Source organism: Stegodyphus dumicola, chromosome X1, assembly GCF_044657685.1.
Source record: "Stegodyphus dumicola isolate Sdum_Otavi_A_Nest chromosome X1, ASM4465768v1".
In the NCBI taxonomy this organism is placed as follows: domain Eukaryota; kingdom Metazoa; phylum Arthropoda; class Arachnida; order Araneae; family Eresidae; genus Stegodyphus; species Stegodyphus dumicola.
The window spans coordinates 50,183,907-50,196,340 of record NC_140780.1 but is presented as its reverse complement, the minus strand read 5'-3'; the positions used below and the strand labels follow the sequence as shown (position 1 = coordinate 50,196,340).

The 12,434-nt window shown below is 32.0% G+C and overlaps 1 protein-coding gene across 1 annotated transcript in view; it reads right to left on the bottom strand.

The window, feature by feature from the left end:
- The window catches only part of LOC118185029 (uncharacterized), a 33,608-nt gene extending 23,916 nt beyond the window's left edge, over positions 1 to 9,692 (bottom strand). Inside the window, exons 1-2 of the mRNA XM_035354807.2 lie at positions 9,537 to 9,692; positions 5,662 to 5,765 (exon numbers count right to left, since the gene is read on the bottom strand). Coding sequence (XP_035210698.1) covers positions 5,662 to 5,765; positions 9,537 to 9,603 — 171 coding nt within the window. The 5' untranslated portion in view covers positions 9,604 to 9,692. The remainder of the gene's footprint in view (positions 1 to 5,661; positions 5,766 to 9,536) is intronic.
- Positions 9,693 to 12,434: the final 2,742 nt, after the last annotated feature.

Genomic DNA, 12,434 nt, shown 5'->3' with positions numbered 1-12,434 from the left:
TGTATGAAAAAGTTACGTATTTTTTGGTTAAGTGGGATCCTTCAAAATTTATCTTAACATATTCTTTATTAACATACAATTATCCATAAATTTTAATGTTACTTAACATAATTCCAAAATTTTGTTTACATTTTATGAATCTTAATTTTTAGACATCTTAATTTATAAATTTTAGTTTTACTCATAATTGAAACATCATAGCTATTCAGTTTCTTATATTGATAATATTTTTATTCATTAAGACTAGTCATTATTTAAGATTTACTATTTGCTACTTAAAACAAAAAATTTATATCCGTTTTCTGTACCAATTTTTCAGAATTGCCTCATTCATTTCTTTTACCTTTAGCTCATTCTTAAAATAATTATTAAATTCTTACAATTCAAATTTTTATACAATAATCTCCTTCTTAAAACAATTCCAAAATTCTTTAAAAAATTATAAATTTTTATACAATAATTCAAATATGTAATTATAAATAGATTAATTTTTAATAGCTTTCCCAAAGTAAAATAATTTAAATATCTTAAAATTATTTACTAAATTTTTAGGGGTAATTACTAAAACTGAATTCTGATACCATAAAATTTTAGTAATTTTTCAAAAACAGTGCAACATTTTTAAAATTCTATAGAATAAGATACAGCATTACGTATCTAAATTTCAAAGTAATATACGTATATCATTAACTCGCATAAATACACACACATACACAGATATATATATCTGTATATACTATAACAAAATATATAACGTATATATAACGATATGTATATATAACGATATATATATAACGAAACTTTATATATTATATATATATATATATATCAAAATTTCTATATCTTTAAAGAAAGCTGGCATTAACTACTTTTTAAAAATTTCTCATCTAAAGTGATTATAATAATTATTACTTAAACCTTAATCGGAGGTAATAGTTGGATGACTACGATAAGAAATTTAATGTAAATATGTACAAAGATCTTGTATTTCTTGCCTTTTAATTATTGTTACTATTTTTATATACTATCTTTCTACTATTTTGTAAATTTAATAACTGGCAAATCTAGCTGTTAATAAAAAAACGGGGTTTCTAGTTTCTAAGGCGTATTGTACCCTGATTACGTGAAGACTTTTATCTTTTATAACATACACTTTTTTCCTTTTCCGCAACTTTGAGCCAGTTCTGTTTTGCGCTCTAAGATTTTACAGAGAGCAGCTTCTTTTAGAAGTTTCTTAAGCCGCCAATTTAGGTTGACTATCACCCGCTCCTCGTCGGCAATAATTTTTACATACCGCACCTAACCATTGACACCCCCGCACACAACAAAGTATAACAGGGTAGAACATTTTCAACACATGTTAAAATACGTAGTTCTGCTATTGGACACTTTGAGCCTTATGGCATATTTTTTCAAAGAACTACAAAATTTCGGTTTCTTCAGAGTAGTTTGAATTCTACTTTCTTTAGCAAGAATACAGTTTGGTCATCTTTAGAATTCAGTTAGATTACGCATAGAAGATCGTGTTAAGATTTCAGTAAGTTTGCGTTTTAAATTTTTTTTCAATTATTGTTTGAAATAGGTTTTGAGTTTTTACCTGTTTAAGGCTCAGATATGAATTTTTATTTATAGAAATCTGTATGTACAGTTTTTCGTTTTCTTGATATTAAAAGTTTAGATTAGCATTATCGGGAACCTTCCAATTTTTTAGTTTTGTTTAATTGACTATTATTTTTACTCTTTATTTATACTTTTGCTTTTGAATTTCGGATTAGCATATATTGGTTTTAGACCATTTTTTTTTTTTTTTTTTTTTTAATTTCAGTGTACACGATGTAAAGTTTTATGTTTTTTTAATTGTCATTTTGGCACAATGTTATGTTTTATTCTTTTTTCCAAGTGTTTCGAAAATGTGTACGGAAAATTCTGGTATATTTGAGTTTCGAGTTTTCGATTTTATATAAATTTTAACGTTTTTAATAAAAATTTGATGAAATCTTTTTACGGTTTTTGATCTCAAATGAACCAGGAGAACAAAACATATTTTCGAAACATATTAATGGACTTTTATGAAGCTTTAATTCATTTTACTCTGAATTGGAGTTTTAGTGAAAGGCGATTAATTTTTATTTGTATAATTTTGTACATTTTCCCTTTTGCATTTTTATTCTTCGAGTTTGTTCTACTATGAATTTCCTTTCTTTAATGGGATTTGTTTTGCTACTGTGTTAAACCTCTTATACACGGTTGTAGTTATTATACTATTATAGAGGAATTGCCTTGCTTTTATTCCAATTTAATAATAAATTTAGATGCTTTAAGTTTATTCTACTTCAATCCTGCAGCTATAGCGTAGGATGGATTTGAAAATTTTATAATTCTAATTTTTAGCCTATTTTTATATTTCGTTATATATATGCGTATATATATGTATTACATATCAAACTGCATTTTTCTACTCAATATGTAATTTTTAACTTTTCATATTCTACCTATCTTTATTTAACTATGATGTATTATTCTTTTTTAAAAACTTCCTTAAGAATGCAGAACCATTCGTTAAATCGAGAAAAAGGTTTGCCAGAAAGAATTAAAACAAGTATTAATGCCCAGGTTTCACTCGCTTTATGAAAGTGCAGCGTTCTTAAGAAAACGTTTGAACTTAAAATTGTATAAAGAAACATTTATCATTGATTTATATGGAAATACTTTTATCTTTCCTAGTTCTTCACAAAAACCCTATCAAGTCGCATTAAATAACGTGCGAAACCTAAAATAAGCATAAAAAATTTCAATTCGAAAACTCCAGACTTTCCCTCAAAGAAATGTTTATTATTAAAAATTTCCAATATTTAAAATACATTAAAGATAATAAAAAATGTCAATGTCTTAAAAAATAAAAATATTTCTGTACCAGTTGCATAAAAAATGCTGTTAGAAATATAATTTATTAATTACAGCAAAGCTGCTAATGCTCATAATTTAGAAGTTGAATGCATTATAGTTCAAATGCAAATTAAGTTATACCAATGAGACACATTAATAAATAAGTAAGCAAAATATTTAAATTATTAAGAAGTTCACTTGTTAGTCATATAAATTACCCAGTTTCTTAGTCAAAATGGATTTTATGAAGTTTGAAGGTAAATTAAAGACTTAACACTTTTCCGAAAGTAATTGAAATTAAAAATTTAAGACTTTCCGAAACATAGCAGCATTATGAAAATCGGTTGCGGGCGTGAAAGGTTTTAGTTTCACGCAGTGATGACACTTATCAGAACTTTGGAATGGTAAATATAGTTTCTAGATTTTATATAGTTTCTAGATTCCTCCGTCCTTTGTCCATCATTTTAATTCATGATTTCGTTTAGAGATTTTACTTTGCCAAGACGGAGTTCTGGTCGTTAACTGAAGACAGTGTACCCCGTTTCGAGGTGTAACAAATTTGATATGGTAAACTGACAAAAAGTAACTTATATCTAGTATAATTTTATCTTTTCAAATTGATGAAAGCTAGTGCAGTGTAGGAAAAAAATTCTTGATTATATTCATTAGGTTATCCAGTTTCCACTTCCCTGTTCGCTTGTTTCTGTTCCGACAGTCGAGGCTTGCCGTTTGCTCTGTGTATTGTGACAGGTTTGTTGAAGTTGTGAAATATAACTTGTGAGGCTGACAAATAATTTCTGTACAGATATCATTTTCCGTAACCAGAACAACCTACTTAAACAAGATGTCTCTTTCACAGTTTTTTTAAATCGCATTTTTGATGACTGTGTAAGGGAAAAAAACGCAAAATTATAGTTTTGTTTTTCGCCTTTTAATATATAGACGAATAAGTACTTCGAATTTCTTTCCAAAGTTACAAAAGGTAATAATATAGGAGTTTCTCAAAGGCTTAAACGTATTTATGTTAACCTTATAAAGTATTTCTCGCGCTTTCGTAGCGTACCTTCGTGGTGTAGTGGTTCTGCACGCTGGGCCGGTATTCCAGAGGTCCGTGGTTCGATTCCAGACGAAGGCATTGTTAATTTTTCATCTTTCCTGCTTCCAGATTTCCTAATGTCTCTACAGTGGCGCTCGAACTAAAAGAGTGTTGGATGAGGATTCTCCGCACACAGGATTTGGTGATTGGGTCCCCTAAAAACCCCAGTCGCCCTTTAAAAAGGGGAGTATATAAGGTATTTTTCCCGCTTTCCTAGCGTGCCTTCGTAGTGTAGTGGTTCTGCACGCTGGGCCGGTATTATGAAGGTGCGTGGTTCGATTCCCGGCGAAAGCTTTTGCTCATTTTTCATCATGCCTGCTTTAGAAAAAAAAAAAAAAAAAAAAAAAAAAAAAACTTATGTCTCTACAACCTGAAGACGTATTTCTATAAAGCTGAAGCCTGTACCTTGTAGTACAGTAAAACCATTATCTGCAGAATTTTAGAAAGAGGAGGTATCAACCAAATTTTAAAACTGTTGCTATACTGCATATAGTTCTAATAAGACTTCGTATTTTTTTTGTTTTTTTTCGTTTTAAAAAGTTGTTGGATACTAGAAATTATTTATGAAGAATTAGCATTTTAGTGTTAAAGCTTTCTTCTAATTTCCTTTCAAAATTTCAACTATCCAAATTTAAATTAATCCAAAATTTCAGCTTCCCAAACTGCTTATTCCAGCATTTTGAAAAATGCATTTGTAATTGTCTACAGATTTATTTTCCTTCAGTTAAAGAGTTTTTCTGGTTATGAGTTTGACTGGGTCTCTTCTCTTAACATGGCAGCACTAATATTGCTTGTCAATAAAGGTTGTTAAAAGCTCATAATATTCAAAGAAGGAATTTTTTGTTATGGTAGACATATAGGGCTTTCTCACTCCGCGAGACTGAACCGCATAATGAGTTGCTTCGCCCCTTAGAACCAGGCACAGAGGTTCTATCTCCGCCCTCGCACCTTTGAGAGAAAGACGCATCGCTTAAAGCGACACTGGTCGTCAATTTGCTACCTGCCAGTCGCTCGGGCTGCCCGTCGCAGTGGGACATTACCCAGCGAACCCGAGGGCTACTAGAGCCATACCGCTCTAGGACGCCCCAGACCACCTGGCCGGCCAATGATTGACCATTTCTGGGCCTCCAGAACATAGGTTCATAAATTTTAGCGACACTGGTCGTCAATTTGCTACCTGCCAGTCGCTCGGGCTGCCCGTCGCAGTGGGACATTACCCAGCGAACCCGAGGGCTACTAGAGCCATACCGCTCTAGGACGCCCCAGACCACCTGGCCGGCCAATGATTGACCATTTCTGGGCCTCCAGAACATAGGTTCATAAATTTTAGCGACACTGGTCGTCAATTTGCTACCTGCCAGTCGCTCGGGCTGCCCGTCGCAGTGGGACATTACCCAGCGAACCCGAGGGCTACTAGAGCCATACCGCTCTAGGACGTCTCAGACCACCGGGCCGGCCAATGAGTGACCATTTCGAGGCCTCCAGAACATAGGTTCATGAATTTTATACCCCCGTGGTCGAGACTGCCTAGGTACAGATCCTAGCCAGTAGCTTCGCAGAGTTCTCTACATCGACCCCCGGGGAGAGTTGTTATGGTAAAAGTTTTGAGAGAATTTTAGTAGTGAAACACATGTAAAAGAAAAAGCAAAAAATAAGTTTGAAAAATTAATGAAAGCTACCTCATGCAAAGTTTCTTGTTGGTTCAAGCCTCCGTGATCGGAAACATCCATTTCAGTTTCCACGTCGTGATATATATTATTGGAGGATATTGTGACACTTTTACCTTAAAAATAACAAAGAACGGATCATGAAATTAAACTATTAAATAAAATCTCAAATACATTCATTATTTTATGAATTTTATTTATGAATACTTAGAAAAAATATGGAATATCGAAATCATTACAGATATGTCAACAAGAAAGGCAAAAATGTGTCCCTGAACGGTCTGTCTTACATTTGCCTATTACTGTCTACGATTGAAAATATTCATAAAAATATTTCCTCCCCACTATAATACATATATTTCAATTGCTATTTGAGTGGAGCTGATTTTTAAAGTAATTCGTTTCATCAGAAAAGTAATGAACGGTTCTTCAGTTTGTATTGTAATTAGATAACTTTTAAGTTATCGACGTCAACCGCAGACTGAATGCTTAAAGACGCGCTGATAGATGGCATTGGATTTTATTGCCGGCTGCTGAATAAACTGGCTGTTTGAGGACTTAGTCATTTCTAAATCGGTAACGTATGACTAAGTTTACTATTAAAGAGCTATTGCTAAAATGTTCCCCACAAGAACATCTTTTCCATAAATAAGTAGCTCTAATGAGCTTTCGAGTAATCACAGAAGACCAATGTAATTTTAAATTCTTATGTCGAGGAGGCAGGAGGAAAAAAAATTAAGATAAAGTTATTTGACAATTAGTTGCAGAAAGGCACTTTACAAGTGAGATTTATGTGTAAATAAAAAATGTACGTAGGAAGTCCCCCTTCGTTTTTTATAATGTTTGAGCACTTGGTTAACAGACAGCTAGCTTGGATTGGATTATTCAATTATGGCAAAGCATACGAGGGCTATCTGCCTGAAGGGAAGAATGCCTTCGTGGAGGACTTTCTGAGGGAACCGGCTCGTATACCCGTTACACATGGGGAAAAACACGAAAACGCCTAAGCACCCAGCCCGTGGGTGGAATTCGAACTTCGGACTGAACTACCAGTGTTCAGCATCTTTACCGCTCGGCCGCTGATGGACCCAACAGACAGCTAGAAAGTTTCGGTATCTTGAAATAGCTTTTAATTAGAGTAGGAATACATCAGTTATCAGTCGCTTAGAAATATTTTCATTGATCAGTCATATACTTCAATTGTTATAACAAACATTTACTGTTTAAAAAATTAAAAAGTTTAAAAGAAAAAAAAAATTGTGAATGTACACAATTAGCTCCTTCTTTGTTTTAAAACTAGATACTACTGGAATACCAAATAAGAAAAATTAAATAATAAAAAAAATTAAAGCAATATTCCAGTTATGATTAAACGGAAGCGAAAAGCTGAAGATAAAATAATATTCATTACAAAAACCACTCTTGAACGAAGCTCAGATCGCATAAATTTACGAGTGTTAGAGAAAAAATTTAATCAAGATGTTGGGGTTTTAATTTTTGAATTTAATAATTAAAAATACTTTGCTTCTTTGCGTACCACCGGTTGAGAACTTCTGCATTAGATTATTTCCTCTAAAATTTCAAATTATGATATGGTAAAACATTCCTGTTGGTGACTGAGATATTCCGTTAAGATCAACATTTGGGATTCCAGAAAGTGGATTAATAGTATATCATTTTCTAGTAATGCAAATGTAAAGTAATCATGCAAATGTAAAGTCTAGAAAAATAAAAAAATAAAATAAAGTAAAATAAAGTCTAGAAAAATAAAGTCTAAAATCAAAAAGACTGAAACTAATTTATAGATTTGGTACAAAGTGATTATTTATAATAGAGGGATCATTATGATATTTATAAGCATTAGAAATATCAAAGTTTACTTTACGTTACAAATTTAAAAAAAAATTTATATGAGGACCTCTTATCATGCGACTTATACACAGAGTAATCGAATTTTTGTTATTTTATATAAAGTAACAGAAAGTCAATGTCGATGGTTTCTGTTCCTCCTTTCTACTCTGTCGTAAATCTTTGCAAATCTTGACGGAAGCGTGACACATATACAGAAATATTAACATATTCCCATATAAAAAAGTACACTATATAATATCAGATAATCTTTGTGGCCAATAGGAAAATGTCAAGTTGTTCATTGTCATTGGTTGCAACACAGTTCAATCGAGCGCTGAGGCAGATGTTTGTTTTAGGTAGTTTCATGATAAACTTTGACATCTTCCAAACCACGGTAACTTATTCCCTTTTCTAGCATAAATAATTATTTCAGTTAGATAAGCAAACTATGCTTTTTTTCTAAATTTCCAAATACGACACTTTAAAGTTTCGATTCATTTTCTGCGTCAGTTAAAACGAAAAACAAAAAGCAGAAAACTCAGTCCAGTTAAATATTAATGAAAACGTGTATTACTCGTATAAGACTTTTCATATTCAAGTACTCGGACTCGTGCAGTCTTTAGCAAGTTACCTGGATTCTATACTTGGTTGACACTTGAAATGTTCAAGTTCTATCTTTTCCATATGCCAAATCTGACAAAAACTGGGGTTTTCCAAATGGCTAGAACAGAAGAGCTATGAAGCCTGTCAATGTATTGCTGCATATAACCACATAAAAATTTTATTAATTTTGTATTTTAAGTTAACGTTTCATCAGTATTAAAGTATTAGTTAAAATAAAATAGCGTAACTTCTTGGATCTGATGAGTAATATAAGTAATACAAATAAACATCCTGTAATACCTTTGAAAATTAATTTTACATCGTTAAAATTTTTGCTAACTTACAATCTTGGCTTTTTAGTATTCATATTAAGTATTCATTATAATGAAAATCAAAGTAATTCCGTTAGGACTATACACGATATGGAGAATCAAAGTTAATTCCGTTGGGATTGTACACGAAATAGCGATTGAAAAATTAAAACAGTATAGAAAGTCTAAAAGGTTCTCATCCTCCCCCTTCAGGAAAAAATATTTAATAATTAAAACAAGAATTTAATTTATTTGTTAAGTATCAATAATAAAATGAAAATAATAATAAATTAAATAATGTTTAATGAATAAGTCAACCCAAATGAACAAACGCAAAGATAATTTTCTCTCGCACAAATTTTTCACTGTAGATTGCTTGATGTATCACGAAGTATATGAGTGTTTTTAAATAATAGTTTTTAGATAAATTAAAAAACATAATTTCTTATATACATTATTAATAGGTTAATATAAATTTGTTTTGAAAGTATATACAATTTTAATTAAAATTTTAATTCATTCTTATACCAAAATAAAAATTACAAATCTAGAAAAATATGATTAACATGCAGAATACTACTTTGCTGTCAAATTAGCTACGAAGTTAGCATTTGACCTACAGGAAAAATTGGTTGTTTAGAATTTTTTAAAGTCATTTAATTCATAAAGTTGCCACACTTTAATTTTACAGGTTATTTATTGAGTTAAATTTCGGATCTTCATGATGTTGTCATCTTTCACCTCCAGATGAATTCACTACTTGAAATAAATCATGGAAAATAAAACATTGCTTGTAATATTAATAATAATTTTAGAAGAATCAACGTTTAATTTTTCTGCTTGGAATTAATTCACACATTTCAAAATGATAATAAAACTGATAAAATCATAGTCGATTAAAAATAATTAGAATTTCTCTTTGAAAAAAAATCAAATTGATTTTACTTTAACTTTTGTTTCCAAAACAAAAAGTCCAAAGTGACATTTTGTTTTAAGCTTATAGGATTGGAAAATATTATTATTATAACTTATTATGGCATGCCAATGTGTTTCACTTATCAATTAAATATTCAGTTATTGAACATTTTCTAAATGATGCTAAAATACCACAAGTCTCCTTACCTTCCAGAGTTCCCGCGTTTGAAGTTACAAAAAGCACAATTAAAAAGAATGCGATGAACAATCCCATTTTAGTTGTCCAAATTACATAACTTGTGTAGATCTTTCAGAGTGACTTATCCCGTTTCTTTGTTCTAAATGAGAGTACGCTCGCGGAAGGAACTTCTATTATCAAAACCTCTAGAGCGGAAGTCCTCAGTCTTTTCACCTCCCACTTCTGTCGATTACGTCCGAATACATCTGTTTCAAAACTTTTGTCTCGAGCGCCGTCATAAAATGAAATGTTTCAAGATAATTAACAATAAATTGAGTTAATTTGACTCAAGCTTGAAATTAGAAGTGTATAACTTTGGAGTGCGAAAAGAAAAAATAATAAAATTTCTTCACTTTATTATTGACATTATGATGCATTATAACGTTATGATTATTAATCACTGTGCTGAAATGACAGTAATTTAGAATTCAATTCAATACTTGCGAATATATAATTCTGAAGTGACTAATTGTTTGTCTTCGCGTTTATCTCTTAAAATGGATTTTTTTTTATTTTTAGGATATGAAAATATTTAGCAGGGAACAAAGATAAGAAATATGTAAATATCTTATGAATTGTTTATTAACTTAGAAAGATTTTATTGTATATCCAACAGCTCAAATTTATTATCTTATTCATTCGCCATTCTATTCCACTCGCATGCTTTTAAATCATAAAAAATTATTAGATAAATTTAAAAATGGATTAAGAGCATGCAAATGTATACTGATTGTCATATTACGTTTTTTCCGAGAAGAAAAGTTTAGCTACTCTGATTCTGAGGCTGACAGCTTAGGCAGCAATACAATTTCCAAATTGGTTTAAAGACTTGGGCTATATAAGTTTCTTTTATAATTACTTTTTTTAATTAGCACTGCACTTGCACTTAGTTAGCTATATAGATATAATTTTTTATCAGTTTATTGTGTTTGCCTCTGAAGCATAGCTATGCGAAATAATAGGTGAACTCATCCATTTAGATATCGTATTACTGACTATTGATTGAAAAATTGATTTACACAGCAACCTTACAAAACCTACTTTTACTTACAACCAAATTCCATTAGTTTACACTGTACCAACACTGTTCTTTCTTTCTCGGCGAATTTGAGTGTAATCATTTCAAATGCTTTTCTATAAGCACTTTTCCTTATTAGTCAGGATGTTTTTCCCTGTTGATAAAACAGAAGCCGTTCAAGTGCATTTCTGTCGTTTTGTATTAATTATTTCAACGTAGAAACAAGTATTTTGGCAGTAGTAGTTGATGAAAAGGTACACTAGTTCAGAATTGATAAGGACGGATCACAAATGGCTAAATAGCGCGTAGAAAAGTAAGTGTGATTAGGATGCCAAATGATATAAATAATACCCGAATACTTGGGCATAACAACAAAGATTATATATTGTGTTCTGGGACCCAGAAGACTGTCAAAATTGCTGAAAGTACAAAATAGTCATTTTGGGCTGAATACGTAAAAGTGAAAAAAATGAAACAACCGTCCGCAGGCATTCTGGCGTAAGATGTCAATACGAGATTATGTAACCATGTAGGGCGATGCAAGATTCTACACTGAACGTTGTGTCATCCTTTACAAGTCATTATTTAGCAGCTGTTGGGTTTAATTTATCCCATTAACTCTGCTAGTGCACGAATGAGAGTGTTCTTCTTTATTGTAGGGCATTGCCGACCAGCAAGACTCGTCCCCAAAGCGTCCCAGTAATTTTCAATAGGATTCAGATCTTGAGAACGTGCTGGCCATACGAGGAATTGAATATCCTTGCTCTCTAGACACTCCTGGACAGCGACTCTTCGATAACATGTTGTGCTGCCGTTCATAAAAACAAATCTGTCTCTGATAGCACCACGAAACATGCGAATATGAGCATCAAAATATCATTAATGCATCGTTTGCTAGTAATAGTCCCACAGCACACAGGGTGACATACGGCAGTTGATCATGATCCCAGCCCATACTATACGTAACATACACTATATGTAAGATATCGGTGCATTTCCTTAATGTTTGCCGGGCTACATGCAATACCTCTCTCACGCCACATCAGTTGTCGTCCACAGTCAAATGAGAGACTGAACGTACTTTCATTTGAGAACAGGTGACAGGTGACGGAGGACGGGGACACCTGATGTCTAAGAAGGTATATGTCTCACGCCCTCCACTATCTTGAACCGGCAGCTTCCGAGTCCCAGGAGGCCTGCCTCAAGAATGCATTTGCTTCTCTGTGAAAGTCGCATGAACGAACAGGGACCTGGATGATGTTACATGAATACGTTAGCTGCTTGAATATAAGCTGTTAGAATGTGTTGGTGATGCTTTTGGGCGCACGTTGCCATAATTCTTAGATACATCAACAAATACTAGTACTAATACATATACCTACAAAATAATACACATATATACAAAGTAATAATAATATACCAAATGCTAATATTAAATATTAATAATAGTCATACTAGTACCAATAATAATAATTCTTAAATGCATGAAATATGATCCATCAATAAAATACATTAATACATTGGATACACAATAAAGTTTCATGAATACATTAGTTATGTACTAGACAGCTTGATTACGGTAAGACATATATTAGACCTGTTTACATTCATTGTTTGGGGCTTGCGTTATTTGAGTACATACATTCGTTGTTATAATAGATACATAATTATGTTATGAATACCGTTTATACTGTAGAGTCATTAGGATTTTTTGGAAACCAGAGAGACGAAAAATATGCAACCGCCTTCGCCGGGAATCGAACCACGGACCTCTGGAATACCGGCCCAGCGTGCTACCGTTACACTACGAAGGCACGCTAGGGAAGTGGGAGAAATACCTTATCTACTC